This window comes from Sphaeramia orbicularis, chromosome 4 (assembly GCF_902148855.1).
Source record: "Sphaeramia orbicularis chromosome 4, fSphaOr1.1, whole genome shotgun sequence".
NCBI lineage: Eukaryota > Metazoa > Chordata > Actinopteri > Kurtiformes > Apogonidae > Sphaeramia > Sphaeramia orbicularis.
This window is the reverse complement of record NC_043960.1, coordinates 38,718,386-38,739,137: the sequence shown is the minus strand read 5'-3', so window position 1 is coordinate 38,739,137 and position 20,752 is coordinate 38,718,386. Positions and strand designations below refer to the sequence as shown.

General features: G+C 38.7%; 2 protein-coding genes across 2 annotated transcripts; one reads left to right on the top strand and one right to left on the bottom strand.

Moving 5' to 3' along the window:
- Positions 1-1,735: 1,735 nt before the first annotated feature.
- On the bottom strand, positions 1,736-14,903 carry pias4a (protein inhibitor of activated STAT, 4a). Its single transcript, XM_030131936.1, has 11 exons — positions 14,865-14,903; positions 13,254-13,635; positions 12,833-12,917; positions 12,679-12,720; positions 12,293-12,383; positions 11,000-11,128; positions 9,389-9,494; positions 9,189-9,262; positions 8,929-9,089; positions 5,287-5,438; positions 1,736-4,269 (listed from the first exon to the last, which is right to left on the bottom strand). The coding sequence occupies exons 1-11, from the start codon at positions 14,889-14,891 to the stop codon at positions 3,995-3,997; spliced, it is 1,524 nt and encodes a 507-aa protein (XP_029987796.1). The 5' UTR covers positions 14,892-14,903; the 3' UTR covers positions 1,736-3,994.
- A 2,423-nt stretch (positions 14,904-17,326) lies between these two features.
- On the top strand, positions 17,327-19,646 carry foxq2 (forkhead box Q2). The gene is made up of 2 exons (XM_030131945.1): positions 17,327-18,235; positions 18,943-19,646. Exons 1-2 carry the CDS (start codon positions 17,741-17,743, stop codon positions 19,330-19,332), a joined length of 885 nt encoding a protein of 294 aa, XP_029987805.1. The 5' UTR covers positions 17,327-17,740; the 3' UTR covers positions 19,333-19,646.
- Positions 19,647-20,752: the final 1,106 nt, after the last annotated feature.

The window sequence follows — 20,752 nt, the reverse complement described above, 5'->3', positions numbered from 1 at the left end:
TGGTGATAAATCATTTAAGTAAGGTTAAACAGGGAGAAAAATTCATTTGGGAACTGCCATTAAAGTAGCACTGAGTCTTTATGGGTTAAAACATCATAATAATTACACATAATTTGACTATTAAATATCTTTTCATCATTTTCCAAATGTTACCAATTAGCGACAGTCTTTAACTCAGTAGGTTTTTTTTTTTATTTGTACCATTTCAATTGTTGCGCATGTGATGTCATATTCACACAATTCTTATTTGTGATCATCACCTGTTTGCTGCCTGAAAAAATTTATGCAACAATATAAACAGATAATGGAATATTTTTTACTTTTCAGTCTTTAATACATTGCTAATTTAACCTTAATATGATTATATTTCAAGAACCACCCCCAAGATGTACTGAAAACTTAATATCCTAGAACTGGACTAATATACGGCATATATTTACACTACAAACAAAAAATTAGGGATATTTCTTTTTTTTTTTTTTTGGGGGGGGGTGTGTCTTTTTTTTGTTATTTTTGCCATTTGTAAATAAAACTATGTCTGGTCATTAAAAAAGTGTTTCAATTCAATTCACACACAAAAAGTAAAAAGCGCTGTGCAAGAATCCCAACTGAAAAAAATAGCCCCAAAATAAAAAAAAATCCTTAACTTTTTGTTTGTAGTATATATATTCATTGTACTGTCCCATGTCACATTATGAGCTGTACATAAAAGGTAAATGTAGTTTTGTTCATCTGCAAGATGAAGGTTCACTACTATTAAGTATCTATTACTACTCACATTTTCAGAGCCTGCTCAAAGAACAAAACATAAAAAGCAAAAAGGCAAATAAAATTTTTCATAATGAAACAATGGCAGACAGGTCTTTAAGAACTGACTTTTAATTAATTCCACACGTCAATAACAGCTGTTAGAATACGATCATTTTAAATTTTACAGTTTTATCCTCAACAGGCATCAAATGTGTCCTCAGATTTGAGCATTTGGTACAGGACATACTCTACATCTTATTAACCAGTCCTCCCAGTCCTCTGCCTGTGGTAGCAGCTCTCACACTGGTGTCAACAGCGACTTCTTGTCTGTTTGCCTATAGGAACAACTGGAGGCAATTCAAGGCTTAATAAAATATTATTTAAATTTTATTGTCTTTTAATATGAACATATAAAAAAAACACAACAAACAAAACATTTACATCATGGATTGTAAGCCTCTGCCCATGCTACCTTATGCCTTATTAGAAGAGATGCCACTAAAAAAAAAAAAAAATTAAAATTTAAAAAAAAAAAAAAAAAAAAAAGGAAAAAAAAAAAAAAAAGACCAGACCATCAGTTCTCTGCAGTTTCCGAATAACCTGTGACTGTTTCTGGCTCAGTTTCACGGAAGCAACCTGAACTGCCTCCAATCTTTAACCGTGAGCCAAAGAGAAGTTTAGTAGAACCTTTCAAATAACGACCTTCTCTGCCTGGCCAGCAAATGACCGTTTTACATGTATAGCAGTTACTTACAAGTGGCCTACTCAAAAACAGGTATTAGAGTTCTTTACATTTAGCTTCAAAGCGATTTATATAGAAAATCTTCACGGGGCAGACTATCGTATTACAGGCAAAATGCCATCAATCAAGCGTGTGTGGATTACCAAATATTTTTCATCGGTAAATTGATGTTTTTAAGCCTTGTCAAAAGTGTCAAATGAGAAAGAAAAATGGAAGACCAGATTTGACTCGACCTACTTTTTCCCCAATCATCAACCCTATCTGAGGATGTGCCTGGATCAATGTCATTTTTCTGTGCATTTCAGCAAAAACAAAACTAGATTCTGTTCCGATTTAACTGCAGCAACGGGGTGATAAGCGAAGGAAACACACCATGCAATGCTCAGCCCCCCCACCCCATCCCTCCCTCCCTCCTTTCCTCTGAGCCTCTACTGCTTGTCTAGTTTCACATTTTCTAAATCTTGTGCATGAGATGGTTGAGAACTGGCCACGGTGGTCAGAAATCCTTGATTAATACTCACTATCTGATGGCTTTAAAGTGAAAAAAGGGGATGAAGTATCAGACAAAGTGCAAAGAGCTCTAACAACACATCAACATCTATCAGACCAAAGTGGATGACCCTCCTGCAGACAGCACATCCAGCCTGAGCATCCTCTACTGAGCAGTCGCCGTCACATACTGACAATACTAGTGCAAGTGCAGAGGAATATTAGCTGTGAGCCTACTGCATGTAGCAATTAAAGTCCAATTCTATTCCAGCAAATAGATATGACCTTATCTACATAGGAAGGAGGCTGAGGGGGATTGTTGGCTGAGACGCCTCCGCTTGTCTGAGACAGGACGATTTGTAATCCAATCAATGACTTAAGGTAGGTGGGGTTGCACTTATTGACACTTCATTAAGTTTCATTGTGCCAGACGTGTTGAACGCAACGCAGCTGAGTAATCTGAATGGTGCTTTGGAAATGCAACATCCGTCAACAGAAATAAAAAAAAAAAAAAGCCCAGACCAATTACAACTCCAGAGCGCAGGAGCAGAGGTGGACTTCTTTATGTAACCGGTCGCTCCAGTCAACACGGAACCATCCCCAACTGTTACGACGACTGACTTCAAACAACTGTTAAGAAAATTTTATGTAGTTAAATATTTTAAGAGAAGGAAATGATGGGAGGAAGGCAGCACTTCTGAATCCTATGCCACTTCAGCGGGGGAATAGACTAAATCAAAGTAAAACATGTTCTCTTGAACTGGGGTTTCACCTGCTGCCAGCTCAGCTAGCCTTAAAGCAACGGCCTCCAGTCTTTACCGTTTAACAGAAAAAGGCACCAAAATCATATGTCCTATCCGGTCCACTTAAGTGAATTCTTAAAATACATCTGCTTTGGCACAGCTGCCATACAGTAATTGTTTTGATGAGTTAATCCATCCACAATGCTAACACAGCCCTAGTACATTTTACAGGGTGGCATGTTTTCAGACCACTGACACCCGTAGATTGGCTGCATACCAATAAAGAACTCACCTTCAACAATGATTTTGTTGCTTTAGAGGGTACAGAGCTGCACGAACGATGGAATAAAAGAATAAAACGAGGAAAAAAAAAGCAGGAAAACAAAATCTCCAGTGTAAAATTGGCTTCAGAAAGACTCCATTCCTCTGTCCTCTTCTTTCTAAGCTACTCTCTGGTCAGTCTGCTAAGTTTTTTTTTTATGACTGAGGTAGGTTCTCTTTATCTAAAGGACAAAATAAAAATGGAAAGCATCAACACACTGAGGCCAGTATTGTGTTCTGCCCTTTCATAATTAAAAAGGATAAATTCCTGAAAACCCCTTTCAAGCTTTTTGAATTCATTCTCTGAAGAAAAACCAGAAATAATATCACAAGGTTTAATTTTGCAATCACACTCCAGAAAACTTTCTACCTAGTTCTCCCAAAATATTCATTGCTCGTGTTTTTTCCATTTGTTGTTTTTGACCTTTTACCAAAAACTGCTGAGGTGACCCCATTTTCAATTTGCCTGTTCATCACAAACGTGACAAAAACCAGAGACGCAAACATCAAACGCCCATGGCTAAAAGAGCCTGTAATTCCAAGTCAAATACAAAGAGAGATGGCATGGTGAAGAGGGAAGAATCTGGAGAGAGGAGAGGGGGAGGAGGGGGTGTTGGATCCATTCAGTCTCTTTAGCAGAGGCAGGACGGTACAGATATTCACTGCAGGGTGACGGTTGGCCAGAATGGGTTAAGAGTTGCTTCCAGTGGTGTACAGTACAAACGGGAATCCTAATCGCTCTAGATTGAAGATTCATTAACAGTGCTCGATTGAGTGTGTGTTTGTGTTGTCTGGATAGAAATCAGAGCTGCTAAAAGGCTCCGATGTTTGGACAAAAGGGAAGGTCATTGCATCTAGTGGATTACTGTGTTCCTGTCCTCAGGTTTGAAGCCCCCTGTCTCTCTGTCTCTGTGTGTGTGTCAGTCAATGAGGGGACAGAACTGAAGGGTCAGTAGGCAGTGACCAGGTCTTTGTCGTAGTTGTATCGGCCCCTTTTCGGGGCAGGACTGTCGGCGCTGTCTTCTGTGTCCTCGCTGTCTCCTCCGGCCCCTCCCCCTTCCTCCTCAGAGGAGGAGTCAAGAGTCAGATCTACCACTGCGCCTCCTCCTGGCGCAACAGCGGGTCCTCCTGTGACTCCTGACACCCCCACGGAACTGCTTCCGGATTTGCCTGTCAGACTGGTGCTGCTGTGGGCCGGTGAATGACCGTTTGCCTCGGGAATGCCTGGACACACAGAAACATTTTTAGGGGAGGAATGTGACCATGTGCCAGACTCAGGGACAGTACTCCCCTGTTTTGTACTACTTTGTGTTTCTACCCCAATACATGTGATGTAGTTTTTGATCCCCTACTTTTATCTGAACACTGTAGATTCTTAGTCAAAAACTCCCCAAATGTGTCACTTTTGACTGTACTTTTGACACACTGGAGCTTTAAGTGTTTTTTAAACATTCAAGAAAATTCTTTGACTTAATATAAAAAACAAATCTCTTTAAAAACCTTCAGTGGTCACAATCTAAAATAATGATCTATAATAAATAGAATAAAATGTGGACAAGGACCATTTTACTGCACGACTACTTATTACTTTTCATCTTAAAGCTGCAGTGGTTGATAGTTTTAAGCATAATTCGGCCAAGTTTCATACATCTCTTTCTGCATATTGTAATTTAAGTGGTCTGAGAGGACATAGCATGTGCATCTACTTGTTTTCTGTGTTTCTGGACCACTGAAAATCTATCTCGTGATGCAAATTTTGTCAAATCACAGGTGTTTTCAGACAGGGAGTGAGTTAAGTACATGACTGACAGCTCTATTTACAAACAGCTGATCAGATTCATTCAGACAATGTGGACGTGGCTTTAACCATCCTGACAAGTCAGCTTAGAAGAGTGTTTTTACTTCAAAGGCATGAAACTACATCAGGTCGATTTGGTCTTTTGTTTTGGACAGAGAAGAAAGCTGCAAAAGGCAAAGGTATGTATTTTCAAATTTTGACATTTTTCCTCCTGATTTCAGGTTTTACAGCTTTAAGTACATTTCACTAATAACATCTACATACATTTCTTCATTTCATCCACATGGAATTGTTTTCTCATGCGGTATTTATACTTCTGTTTATGTACAGGATCTGAAAGCTTCTTCCACCACAGGGTCATTTCAACAAGAGACTATAATGTGGCACTGATTATGAGAAAGATTCAGATCACAGTTATAAAATAACTAGTGTTGCACACTTACATATGTCAACAACAGGGTACTCTGGTGTGTTGCTGCGTTCTCTTTCCCGGTCCCTCTCCTTATCATCTCTGATGGGTCGCCAGGAGCCGTCGGTTAAATATTCAATCTCCTCAATGTCCTCGCTCGTCTCCTTCAGAATCTCGGACAGGAGCCTGAAATAAACACTGCTTGTTAGAGTCACCTCACAAACTGATTTCACACCAGAAACGGGATGCGATAATAAAAATCCAGTGATAATGCCTGCAGAGTTCTGCATGGGTTTGATTTCTGTTTTTGGCCTGTCTCATCATCTTTTGTCCTGCAGGCTGCAGATGCTGCCCATCCTTTTGCCTCCTCAAATTACTGTACTATCTGAGAAACAGAGAAAAATAGTGTAACATTCCAAAATTAATCAACACAGAAGAAACTGGTGAATAAAATATGTTACAGTTTAACAAAAACAGCACATAAGTTGTAAATTAAGTCTGAACTTCCAAAAAAAACATGACTAGAACACAACGCAAGATCATGACTTTTCATAATAGCTTAATTTAAGGACTGTACCTTTGCATGCATGTACACACACACACCTATTTGTAAAAGTCCATTCTACTATACTTGGCAATAAAAGCTATTCTAATTCTGATTCCGATACCTCTGAGGCAAATGTAGCACAATGCTTTCAGTATGTTTAAGTTCCTCTGATAGCACTGCAAAGACTTTTAAAGACAGATTTCAACAGTTTTGGATGATATTTGAGAAGATTCACTGTACACTTTGATATGCAACAGGTGCACTGGGTAAAGGTAAACTCTGGAAACAACAAAACAATCTCCTACATACAGTCTGACTTTTAACTTTAACTCTTTCACTGCCATGGGCCGATTAAATCGGCTTTACGAATACAACCTTTAAAGTGCCACGGGCCGATCAGATCGGCTTTGGAGAACACGCCATATTTGTGTATAAACAAACCATCCACCCCCATTTCTTTCTCACATTTCGATGACGTTCTTTCAAATCTTCTTGCAAATTACGAACAATAATGAATCGGCTGCGTCCGGTGCGTTTTGAATCTTTCTTTCTTTTCTTTTTCTTTTTTTCTTTTTCTTTTCTTTTTTCGCATTTGGCAGACGCTTTTTTCCAAAGCGACTTACAGGGGAAAACCAATTAAATCACTCAATCAATCAAATTTTATTTATATAGCGCCAGATCACAAAAAAGTTATCTCTTGACATTTTATATATAGAGTTGGTCAAAACCAGACTCTAAGTCAATTCTACAGAAACCCAACAGAATCCTCCTGGAGCAAACACTTGTGACTGGTGACAGTGGCGTGGAAAAACTTCCCTTTAACAGGCAGAAACCTCGAGCAGACCCAGACTCCTGGAGGATGGCCGTCTGCCTTGACCAGTTGGGGTTAAAGAGAGAGAGTAGAGAAGGGGAAAAAGAGAGAGCGATAGAGATAGGGACTGGGGGAGAGGGGGAGAAGGGGGGAGTAGGGGGAGACACATGGAGGCGGTTGAGGATAAGTGAGTGGTGATGATGAGGGCAGGGAAGAGGCCGGACCACCGCAGCAGGTCCAGAGATAATCGTGAAAGAATCTGTGGTTGTCCTGGGAAAAACCTTATTAGAATATTTAAAATGGAATGTTTGAAAGTGCTAGGACAGGAGGTGCTCTCGGAAGAGCTGGGTCTTCAGGAGCTTCTTGAAGATAGGCAGGGATGACTCTGTTCTTGTAGCACTTGGTAGAGCGTTCCACCAACGTGGAACGACCCATGAAAAGAGCCTGGAAAGGAGAAAGCATTTGGAAAGGAGAAAGCATTTTCTGCTAGAAAATGAGTTCTGATGACGATTCAGACTTCGATTATAAAAACGACGTGAAATACTGAAAAACGGCCAAATTCTGTGGCACTTTTAAGGCTTAGTAGCCCCTTAACTGTCTGGCACCGAAAGAGTTAATACCATTCATTCAGTTGGTTCCCCATAATGAGAAAACAAAACCAGTTCCTCTGCAGTCCTAATTCCAGACTACAGCTGGGCAGTAAAACAATCTCAGACTGGGATTATGATTAAAATTATGCAAATTGGCAATGATAAACTGGACATTTATGTTTTATATGGATATATCCAACAGCCTGTCACACAGAATACATAAATGCCTATGCCTAAGAAGCATCACATGTGGGCAGATTTTCACTTTAATGAGTAAATATCAGGAGTCTTTTTCAACCTGGCAGGTGGATTGTTTGTACCAAAGTAGTTATAAAGGAAAAAAAACTCAGCTAAGAGTCCATACTGTGTTTTCCTATCATTTACATATGTGATGCTTCCATCTTCTGCTGTTGTTTGTTAGATTTTAAAACACAGTAGTTGCTTTTCCATTGACCCTAAAATTGCACGAATATAACTTGCGCATAAAAATTTGCCTAATGGAAAAACAATTTCACTCAAATTCTCGTTTTTCAATGAAAAGTTTTTTTGCTGGCAAGAGGTGGTTTTTCAGGCGTGGTGCAATTGGTATATCACGCAAAACTGCAATGGACAGACCTTTTTCCAACACTAGAGTCACGTGAATAAAAAAAAAAATTGATGTTGACGGACATTACAACAAGTGAAGAAGAGTTTTAAAAGAAACATGCTGTGATATATGTGGACACACCAGGAAACCGAGTCATTTTTGAATTTAGTACAAGATAGAGGGGTAATATATAATAATGAATATATCTGTAAATCAACACAATATTTACATTCATCGCCATGTTTATGGAATGACTTCTCGTGTCATCTCACGATAATAAAATGAATCATAGCATTTGTGATTTAATGGAAAAACCGACGTTACGCACTTCTGTTTTTTTGACATTTAGTAAAGATCGGTAAAGTTTTGCACAGATGTCCACTGGAAAAGCCATTAGTGACAGAGATGCATTCAGTGTCCCCTGGAAACTCTCTGAAACACCTCTCTAAAAGTCTCTATAGTTTTTGGGTGCTGGAAATGTTGCATTCAAGTTCACGTCACACCAAACTGGCCACACTGCCAGAAACAATGACATTTTATTTAGTGTTTTCTGGTTGAGATGCACAGCGCCACATCTTTTGTTAAAGAGTGTGTAAATATACTAAAGTTGCAACAAATGAACCCTGTTTCTTTAGATTTCAGGCATCATTAAACTATATGAGAAATATATCAAAATAGGAAAATCATTGCGTTCATGTGTTCTGCCATTATTTCACAATCTCTATTCCAGACTGTTTATGCACATTTTGCCTCCTTAGCTTAAAACGTTTGGCACTTTGTGAGACATCAGCAGCTACTATTCCTGAAAAAACAGAACAGCTCATTACAGTGATTCTAATAGATCACTACATTACAGCCTTGCTAAACTGAGTAAACCAGTAAAGATCAACAAATAAAAACATACTGTCTTATAGTAGGAACCAAAGAAACCCACAGGAAGTCAGTGCATGACTGAAGTTGCATTACAAGTCCTGAAAATGCCTCAGTTTCTTTGCAGCTACTGTATATTACTTCTCTGCTTCTCCCCAGCCTGACCCCTAATACCATCAAAATTACACACAAGTGTAGATTTTCAGAATTTATTAAAAAGGAAGGTGGTGCTGCAGGGTGGGACAAGTCAGTGCATGCTTTTATCTCCTTACCCGTCAATAGTGAGTAGCTCAAAGGGAGCGGGCTTGTCACATACAGGGCATGTCCATGTGGGCTTCTTCTCATTCATCTGCAGGAAGAAGACTGCGTCGAAACACTGAAGATGGGCACAGGTTAAAACTCGACATGGCACGCCAAGACGCATCTTCACCAGCTGCAAAGGGGATGACAGGAAGAGAGAGAGTTTTCAGACATTTAGGACGCATGTCGCAACTCAACATTAGGTGAGTTTTTCTTGTTGGCAGATACTCACTGGGCAGATGAGAGAAACCCGGAGGCCTGTGGTGGCAATTTCACTTTCTGGATCAAAGCGTAGTTTGTCTTGGACTAAAGATAAACAGAAGACAAAGCATTATCCCCCAACTTTCTGTTAGATAATATGTTATAACTACACAAATTCATTACAAAAGTTCAGGACTGTAATCCTTAAACATGTAAAGAACTATAACTTACTGCGTTCACGACAGCGTTCTGCGCTTTCAACAGAGCACAGTTTGAGTTGGCTGAAGAGGTCTGCAGCAGTGAACACCCTCACTAAGTACACAGCCACAGAGTACCGCTGAAAACACATTTAGGTTGTCAGTACCTTTTACAACTGACACAAAACATTTATGTTTTATTACAGAAGATCTCCTGAATTCCCAACTCCAGCCTTTGTTACAAGAAAAATTAAAGATAACCCCACCTTCTAAAACTTCCTGGTCACACAAGTCCACCTAATGTCCTCTTACATAAATTGATTGATAATACACATCTTAGGATAAAAGTAAAGATCACATTCTCCTTCATCCTCATTGAAATGTTCTAAGTACTGAAAAAAAACGAAAAAGCTTTTGTGCAAATAGACTCGAATGTTTAACAAAACCCCTGAATTTCAGAGTGAAACTGCCTTTGGTCACCCAGCCACAGCTGGATTGTAGCCATGTGAGAAATGGTGAGATTTCCTTAATTTTGGAAGGTGTAGCTTATTTTTTTATTTATCCATTTCTTTAGCATGAAGCTATACAATGGTTAAACATGCTGACTACTTTACAAAATTTCATGATATACAGTGTGTACATAAACCTCTTTCACACTGTGTTAAACCTTCACGTTGCACATCCCTAATCGGTTTAGATAGGAGTGCTCCAAAGAAGGTGCTAAGAGGAGGTAAGAGTAAATCTACATCCTAAAAGCAAGTTGAAGAAATTCTGCACACAGAGTGGGAGCCACAATGCAATCAAACAACTACAAGTCCCAGCTTGCCTTGGTAAAACTTGGAATCTACTAAGAGAAGCTGGACAAATTTGCTGTGCAAATGGGTACATCCCCTATTTGATTATTTCTCACTACTCAATCCTGCCTTCACTGGGACATTGTTTCAGTCCTGTGGGAAGTGATGAGCAAGCATACACAAGACCATTCTTCACTTAAGTCTTTTACTGGACTGACAAATCCCAGTTATTGGAAATCTGTAACTGTACAGCTGATCAGACTGGTCTGAAACTGTATCACATGGTCATTGACTTTTTACACTTCTATGTGTAAACCTAAGTACTTCGTACATTCTAGACCATTGTTTATGTGCGATCAGTGAGAGTTTTATTTATACACTGAGAAGTGACTGATCTATACATTGTACAGAATGAAATTTTTGACAAATAAGCAGTTTCCTGTTTAGACATATTTTGATATACTGAAAGACTTGAAGATCTACACACCCTGCTGCACTAATGCTGATAATTGAACCCCCTGGTCAATTAATGGACAATGTGCATATCGACAAACTTGTGTTCCTAATCATAAAACACCTCTACACCGCAGTTTAAAGCCAAATGACAGAAGGTTCAGATGGGATGTTATTATAAACAATGTCCCATAAGATGACAGTTTCTCTAAAAACATGTTTCCTGCTTTGTCTCTCCTTAGGAGATGAAAGACAATGAAAAGATGGGACTGAGATAAATGTGGATGTAATTAAGGAAACTGGGATGCATCCAAAGACATCTGACTGTTCTGCTTGCCTGGCTGCCACAATGACATTGAGCTAAGTAGGATTACTGAGAGTCAGCATTAAACTCTGACCTTGCCAAAGTTTCCCCAGGTGATGGTGACTCTGTTAGTGACATTGGAAAGATGCAACCAAGGAGTGATGTTCACAGGGCGACAAGGACGACGGGGTTCAACGCCAGGTTTATTTGAGGGGTAGTAGCCCTGTAATCACAAACATACACAAATGCAGAAGTGGTTTATGTTAAGTAGTTTTTTCCCCCTCAAGTAATAAGTTGAAAAATATCCATTATTTTGATATTAATTAGAATTTGAGACTCATTAATGACAACATTAGGATGCAGCTTAGACATTATGCAAATAATTCAACACTCTTCCTCAGGCAAAACTCGATGTCTGTCTTTCTTTGTGTATTTAAAGGATAAACAATGAAGCCTGAAACACTTTTGCCAGAAAACACTCTTTTCTGAAAGAACTACAAAATTATTGAACTAAAGGACTCTATTAATTGGGGGGGATAACACACTAGAACTACAGCGGGCTTAAATTAAGTTCCCGATCCTCTGTATTTCAAAATTGCTAACTCATAACAATTGTTATTTTTATTTTGTGATTACAAACTCAAACCAATACGTTCTCAATTTTTTTTCTGACATTGCATAGACTAAATGATTTTTTTTAAAAAGCCATGGGAGCTCACCCTCTTTCTATTGAGAAGGAAACAATCAGAATATTACACCAAAAAGTAAAGGTTACAAAATGTTAAATGTTTGGTTTGTCTTAGTTTTTATTACCCTTCTTCTTCTTGCAAGACCTTTTTCCTTTTTTCATTCAATTATTACGATAATTACCATAACTGTGTATACAATTTGAAAACCTTGAACAAATGATATAAAAATAAAAGCTTACAAGCAAAAACCACCAGTGTCCAACTTCAACTATTAGATCACTGAAAAGCCATTGAGTTCTTTAGTTATGAAATGTTCACTATAATGATTTGACATCACTTTAACTTAGTGGGTTCTCAAAATGGCTTGGGTGCAGAACCTAATGCTTACAACAGAAAGGAAAACTCTGATGTCAACAATGACAATATTTCACAGATGTATCACAAGTGTAACTTTAAAGTTATTTTACAGTACTTATCAACTTAGATTTTACTGATGTTCTCAATTATCAGAGTCTTAGCAGTTGCCTTTTTTATGCAATTTGACACCAGCATATAATTTGGTCATGAAACTACCCTTACAACGCAATTAATATCCTACCTGTGGACTGACATTGTATCTATTAACACTAATGAACAACAGGCAGGCAAAAGTGCTGTTTTCTACAACCGGCTCATCTCAGACCATAAATACCACTCACCGGTACATGACAGTAGGACTGGTTCACTTTAACAGCAATGTTGGGAGGATACTGATCCTCCTGAACGCCAATGGAGTCTGTGTAACAGATTCTGTAAAAAAGAAAATGACAAGAAAAATAAAGGTTACAAAACCCTAAGAATGTGCACCCACAAGCATTATACAAGGACTTCCAGTCTTTTAGCACCAGACGGTTAAGGTCAAGTCTACTACTTCACAATAGTGATGTAAACAAAGCTGCGGTGGGAAAGATATTTAGATTTTTTTTTTCCTTTTTTTGTGCATCTGTGGGAGAAATAAACTCCCACAGATGCATAAATGTAACTCAACCAGCTAAGCAACAAAACTGTGATATTTACTAATTTTAACCAATTATAGGAAACTCACCTAAGAACCACTTGGATTGATCCAATTCCTGGACGAAGCTCGCTGCACAATTGAAAGGTTGGAAAACATAGTTAGCATCAGTTACAGAGTACGTCATTCGATCTACAATTAACTAAACAAATATGTTTTGGAAAGAAGAGTTTGATTTTCGTACCTTGCATTTCTAATCTGGTCAGCTTGGTTGGGCGTTAACTCAAATATGCACTGACTGTCCTGCAGTTTTTCATTGTTCTGGGCAACTGTAAACACAGACAGATAAAACCCATAACTCTTCAGCATGTCACACAGTGATGTAGGGAATCTATTAAAAAGATATTACACTTCTCAAAAATACATGACCTTAACAGGATAATGAAACCTTAGAACCCACTGGGTTTTGGAGTTTTTCCTTGCTGAGAAGGAGGGTCTAAGGATGGGAGATACCCACGACATTAACCCATTTCCATCATCCACTGTTTATTTGACTGTTGTTTACTTTCTTATTCAACTGATTCTGTAAAGCCCTGTGAGGCAACCTTGTTGTGATATAATGCTTTGCAAATAAAATTGAATTGAATTAAACTATCTTGACTCACTTAGCTCTGTTGGTGGCAACAGTGTCTCCAAAGTTTGGTAAAAGGGCAGTGGCACCAGCTTGACTTCCGCTGCAGGTGTGGGTATTGGTTTGGAAATGCCATTGAGGTAGTCTGCGCCCTGAGAGGTGGCAGTAGGGGAGGAGCTGAGGGAAGAGTAGGCTACTGGGACGCCCTCTGGACGTCGCGCTGCCAACCAGCCAGATGATTTGGGGAAGCGTGATTCATACAGCTGCCTGACGTTCTTGAGCAGCTCCGGACTATATTCAGTCTGCACCAGTCTCAGTGCACGTCCCACCAGGTCCTGTTTCAGCCCACTTTTGCTGCGACCCATTGAGGCCAGCAGCGTTTGCAGGTCTGAGACCCGAAAACTTTTGACCATGTTCTACAAGGGAAAAAGGACATACAAGTTAGAGTAAAACAAACTGACAGTGATTTTTAAATCCAAGGGACAGCCTCACATGAGTAATGAAGCAATTATTTTCATGGTACATGATTTTAATCACCAAAGTTTTTAGAGTATTTGTATTTAATTTCCAGAAAGTCTGCAAAATAAAACTAACAATGACATATATATAAGAATCAGTGTCTTGTAAAATTCTTGATTAAATACCTTTGCTACTAGCAGGATCTCCCTGCCCGTTTACATCTGACTTCACCTTCAGTGTTTTGATTAGATGAATACTAAACAAGACATAACACTGCCTGAAACTATGCGAAACCGGCTAAAAGTAGCATTTGTCCTTGCTCACTTCAATGGCACGGTGACATAAAGTGTTTTGGAGATTAACTGGTGATAGAATCATGTAATAACCACTTTAACGTTCATCATCTTAATGAACTGTAACAAACAACAAAGCTTGTGAACGGCTAAAATATAATTTGGAAGAGCATATTCATATAGAATAAACAAGAAAAACAATGAAACATAATACTGTACAGTTATAGTGTAAAACTAACCACTGAAAAAAAAATCGATGCTACATCTCTAATAGGCAGCATGTTTATCATCATTTGAATCTCAGTGTTATTGTTTCATTTCGATCGGATGGACTTTGTATGAACGTTCAACAATAAAACGTCTTCGACCTTAAAACAGATCATGATAAATGCAAATGTTTATTCATCTGGATCAGATACATTCAGTGAAAGGTGCTATCATCGCATTGTAACGCTATATATGCTCTTAGAATTCCGGCACTCAATCATTGCAACTGGACGTTCTGACAGGTGCACATCTCCATAAACTCCACTGTTAAACTATAATATAAGAAGACAAATAAGGTGTTAAAATAGCATGTCGGAGAATGCGCTAACACGACACCCCGACACGTTTTTGTGCTCTCATCATTCATTTTCGGTACCTTCCCTCAGAGCCAGCGTGATGCTAGCCAAACCAACGCACTTGCCGAGTTAACGTTTACTAGCAGGCTAGCTACGTTAGCAGCCCAAGCTAATTCGTTTCGTCTTGAACAAAGTACGACATGTTTGTGATATTACAAACTCTTATCAATATTCATGCTAAGATGCCGGTTTCTTTACGACCGGGCTGAGTTTCAACCCACGTCCCCGCGCCCCTCGCCGTCAAATCAAAGCAAGCCAAGCTCTACTTGCCATCGCTTCCACCAGTTCGGCCGCCATCTTCGTGCAGCAGTACCGCGAGAGTCGGAGGAGACGGCTAGTCTTTCACCAATGAAACAGAGAGCAGTCTTTGATAGACAGTTAACCTCAGCCAATCATTGCGCCCTATTTTCCAGCGCCGAAAGCGCTACATGCAAAATGGGCGGGATGATCACGTTTTAAAGTTACAGTGCAACTTTTTAAAAACACTCAAGACAGGTCTTAATTCCAAAATAGGCCTCACTGTCTATTAGTGACGCCATTTGTTAAAGTATTTGGATATCTATATTGATACAGCTTGATAGTATGGCGTTATGGCCAATGTGGGCTTCAAGAACTGTTTAAATTCATCCTGGGAGTAAAGCATGGGATGTCAAGTGGATCGGATCGCATGGTCTGTTGAAATCCCGTCCGAGCGAAAAAATCCACTTCACGTAATGGCTCCAGCCGTGGGATATGGAGTTCATGCTTTGTCTGTGGTATGTGCACTAGTGAATGGGTATAGGAGTAATGAAAAATTAGTTACACATCAATGCAGATTAGCAATGCAAGGTGAAAATAACAAATCTCATACTGTGAAATGCCCAGCAACATGAAAACAATAAGCATAATAAAAGGACAGGCTCAGAGTCCCTCTGGTGATCCAGTCCAGCTTTTCCTAGAGCCCCTGGATGTGGTAAAGAATAGTCTTATAGAAACAGAAAACAATTGAGGAAATTTGAGCAGCATGTAATAACATGGATGCTGTGACTTCAATAACATGCTTAAATTACTTATGTCAAGAACACACTATACATTAAGAAGGACAGCTGGTGTAGAGTTCTGCCTGATGAAATATTCTCTTAAATTATAGACTAATTTAAAGTACATGATATTGTAATGTACGCACTTTCAGACACTTGCACAAGATCCATGAAGAAATCTATTCCTAAATCCCATTAGTGAGACTTCCCTTTAAGATGGCCTTACTCCTAGGTTTATGTTGTATTATTATTTCCATGGACATACATTTGATTTTATTTACAATTATATATAAAAAGTGTTCTATAGCATAAAGGCACCACACTGCTTTCTTTTGTGCATATCATTTTATGTTTCAGTATTTAAACAGAAGAGGGCAATATGGTACATGGTTTGACCCGAGTGTGTGATTTAATTGTTACCCCTCTTAAACTGATATAACATTTGAACTAATGCAATGACTATCTATCTATCTATCTATCTATCTATCTATCTATCTATCTATCTATCTATCTATCTATCTATCTATCTATCTATCTATCTATCTATCTATCTATCTATCTATCTATCTATCTATCTATTACTTAGTGTTACATTCTATGTTAAGTTCAGGGTTAGAAAACATGAAAAGGTGAAGACTTGAATTTCTTTTTTGTCCATCACATTTCATTAATTTTATTTCATTTATTTATTTGTTTAAAGCAGAAGAAAAAAAACAAAACCACGTGCACAAGAAACTAATATCAGAGCAAATAGATTAATAAATAGAGGCGATCAAAACAGTATAGCAATTGCCATGTACACTTGTAATAACAAAATAAATTCAATATGTATTGCTTGAAAAGGAGTGGGAACAAGACAATTCATTAAATCCCACCCTCACCTCTCATTTATACATCATAACATATTACTTTTGCTTCCTTAATGATAAGGTTACATCTGTTTTGAGTCCTAATAATGTAAATAACAGATAGTAAACAGATTAGGAAAACTGATGTAGATTACACATAGTAACTATCTAATTAATAGTCTATATAACTTATATATCACATGACAACTTTGAATCAAGAATGGTATTTTAATGATCATACAGCACAAAAAATTTCTATTCACATATTATGTGGACTTACATACCAGAAAAAAATGGATTGAGTTCTTTAGTTAGATATAATGTGTGTAAAAAACAAACAAACAAACAAACAAAACAGTAGTAATTAGCAATATTTGGAATAATGATCAAAGAAGACACTGTTTCAAAAAGGGTCATTGACAAGATACAGTTTTACTTTTTTGTTTCCATGTAACTCATTTGTGTACAATGGGCTATATCCAGCAGCTTATGGATAAAATACAGACAATTCCTACAGAAAACACACACATGGAGTTGTAATTCTAAAAACATTGAACTTGATCGATTAATTACTGGTCATTGTTAATTGAGGTAATAGCATCCCAACTGGACAAAACAACTTTAACAGGATAACACAAGGTCCTGAAAGGCCTTTGATTATACAGCATCCATCACACACCCTGTCTTACTAAACCTTGAGTGTTTAATCTCTCGTAATTACAAAGATTTGCTTAGGTTAATAAAAATAATCCGCCTCATTTGAGACCCCCTACCTGGACCTCCCCTGTGCCTTCTTTGCCCCTTTCTGTGATGGATAAATACACAGTCATATATAAAGGGTCACCTTCACAATCGTGAAGCACAACTCTGCAATTCAGGAACATTAAGCTGTTGGACATTGAGGAAGGTTATCTGATTGCAGGAGACAAATTGACCAAAGGACTGAAAAATTTTGAGCTAGATTTTTTGGCAAACAAGGTTGTTGTATTTAGACATTGCGGGACTGACGTCATTTCCACAGGTTCAGGTTGTGTCGCTGGTGAGCGCAACAAGGTTAACAACAGTTGAGAGGCTCATCTTTATCTGTGATCTTGTCAAGTGTAAGTCTTCGAAGAAAGAAGCGAGGGGCACTGCAGCGTTCATTTTGTGAAGGGTCCTGCAGATGAAAATAAAATTGCCATGCTGTGAAACTTGGACACGGTATCTGTGAAGAAATTTTAACGAGCATCTCTTCATTCATTACCAGATACCTCATTTTGGAAGCAGGAAAACCTTTGTGATGAGTCTGAGATATTTAAATTCAGAAATAACTATGGAGGACAGCAGCAGCCACAACGGCGGCAGAGAAAGACTGGGACTGAGCTTCACTATTGACTACCTTCTGTTCAATAAAGGAGTCAAAGGTTCTAAAGAAGAACCGTCAGGAAGTCGCCCGACAGAGGAGACAGCGAACAACATGCTAAATCATCAGAAACCTAAACCCAAAGAGGTGGGGATTCACTCTAACTTACGGGATGGGAAGATTCAGACCTCAGAGACGTCTGAAGAAAGGGAAGTCAATGAAGAGGAGGGGGATGAAGAACAAGAGGAGGGGGAAGAGGAGGTGACCACCACCACATCTACTAGTGGCGCTCCTGAGAAATCCCCTGACAAACCCAACCAGTCCTACATCGCACTCATTTCCAAGGCGATCCTGGCGTCAGAGCAGAAGAAACTGTTGCTATGTGACATCTACCAGTGGATCATGGACCATTACCCTTACTTTAGGAGTAAGGTATGTTTATGTCAGAGCTTCATGTTATTGTATTTACCTGACAGGCAGAAACCAACATATTATATGGCGCCATAGAGGAGGTAATCTGCTTCACTGTAACTATGCAGGAGTTCAACAGTTCAAATCAGTCAATTTATAGAAAAAAACACAATGAAAATGGTTGTTGTCTGAGAATATTTAAAAATAAATAACTGACTCTTAATTTTGTAAGTTGTGGCAGACAATGAGACCAAGAAACTGTGTTTTCTAAAGATATTTATGTGTAATTCCATTGTTAAATAGCGTAGTCGCCATTTTCACAAGTTTCACAAGCGACCTACTTGGCACAGGTAATCTGTCTGAGTAGTTAGGCAATTAGTTCCTCACAGGGACACTAGATGATCTTCTTGTTGGCAAATTTACCAAATAAAGTAATCCCGTTGCTAGGTTGCAAACTGCCACTGCCTTTACCAGGTGCAACAACAGATTGAACATAGCTGAGTGGATTAAAGTTGATCGCTGGTTTGATGCGCTAAAAAGGTAACTCAGGGTGTCGTGTCTTACTGTGATCATATACTGTCTTGACACGCTATCATGCATTCTGCCAACAACAAGACAAGGTGACGTCTCGAAGAGGATCAGTGATACTTAACAGTCACCTGATCTGTTGTTTAATGTGTTCAGATTTTACGTCATTCTTTATCATATTTCTTTTCAATTCCAAACAGGATAAAAACTGGCGGAACAGTGTGCGTCACAACTTGTCCCTTAATGACTGTTTCATCAAAGCTGGACGCAGCGACAACGGCAAGGGTCACTTCTGGGCGATCCACCCGTCAAACTACCAGGACTTTTCTAACGGTGACTACCACTGCCGGAGGGCACGGCGGAGGGTGCGCAGAGAGGCACGGCAGGTCCCGTTTGCCTCCCTGAGCTCCCCTTACCACCCCGCCATCATCCACCCACATAGAACAGCCTGTTGGTGCTGTCCACAAGCTCCGACACACCCTCTATCCTGCTTGGCACCCAGACTCTACTGGCCTTGGTCCACCATACATCCACAAGTGGGACTCTACCCTGGCATGCATGGCTCTGTACCAAAAGATTTAACTTTTTAACATCTACTCTTTTCATGGACACACAACTTTATACTAGGGTTAAAGTTAGGGTTATATCAGAAGTGTAAGGGCAATAGGCATGCATTTGGCTTCATTTGAAAGGGAACATCTCGGAGTTTCTGTGTTTAGTGGTTCAAGCACAACTGAACTACATCAGATTAAGCAAGGCTCAAATTTAAACATATTCCTCCAACCCCAAATTATAACCTTAATCTAGGTCACTGGTGACCTGGTGGATGTTAACCCTTTATCAGGCAAGTGACTATTTTTGTAATTTCTGAATACATTACAAGATAGTGTAACCAACTGTTACAGTGAGGACTATGAGTCAACAATCTCAGGTCGTATGTGGTCTGCAGGGTCTACAAGGTCCACTTCTGCATGAACAATGAGTGTACCTGCTTTGTTCGGTACAATAAAGTAATGGTACTAATGTAAGGAATGATGTTCAAAGGGGTAATGTGGATGTGGACAGGGGTCTGGATCAGTACTTATGTTGGTCTAATGCTGTGAAAAAGAATGATCTAATGTTCTAAAATACATGTTCTTTTCAACTTACATGTGTTTTTCTTGTAGTTTTTATTTTTATTTCTTTAAAAAAAAAAATTGCCACTTAAGGGTAAGGATCCAAATATTGTAACTTTGTGGAACTTGATTTTCTACATGACAATAATTTCACAAAAATAATAAAATCTTGTTATGTCCTCTAATAACACACTGAGGTTGAAATTTTGAATCTCAGAGTATTTCTATGAGTTCCCTGTAAAGGATTAAGAGGTTACAACTTGTTTTTTGAAAGTTTTCTGTAAAAAAAATAAATAAATAAAAAAAATAAATAAATAAAAATAATAATAATGTTTTGACACTAATACATTTTTGGATTAAAGAGGCCCCTGTGGCAGTACCTTTTTTAATTAGGTGATATTAAAATTGAACAGGAATTAATTAAATTAATTATAACTGTATTCTGCTTTGTCATTAATAGCTGTGGTTGTGTGATTCTTAATGAAGCTACAGCATGTCTCTCATTTATTAACCTAATGTAATGCTTTGTTATAATCTCATTAAATCATTACACATTAAAATCTTGTGTTTTATTAGCCTCCTGTGTGATGTGTATGTGTGTGTTATCTTGTGTGTGCAGATAGAGTGTGCTAAAAGTGAGCCCTTTGGTAAAATACCACCTGGGGTTAGATGCTAATTACTCAAAGCTGTCGGGATGCAAAATCTTCTGCGTTAAGAGACTAAATTCGGGTTCTCCAAAGCCGACTCTGAGGCTATGGAGGCCAGATAATCTGAGCAATCCCAAATAGTTCCAAGCAATAGGAAGCTTATCACACAGTATAATCCATAACCACTGCTGCAGAAAGAGGGGGAACCGTGGGAGGTAAGGGATGAATGAAGCAGAGGAAAGGGAAGG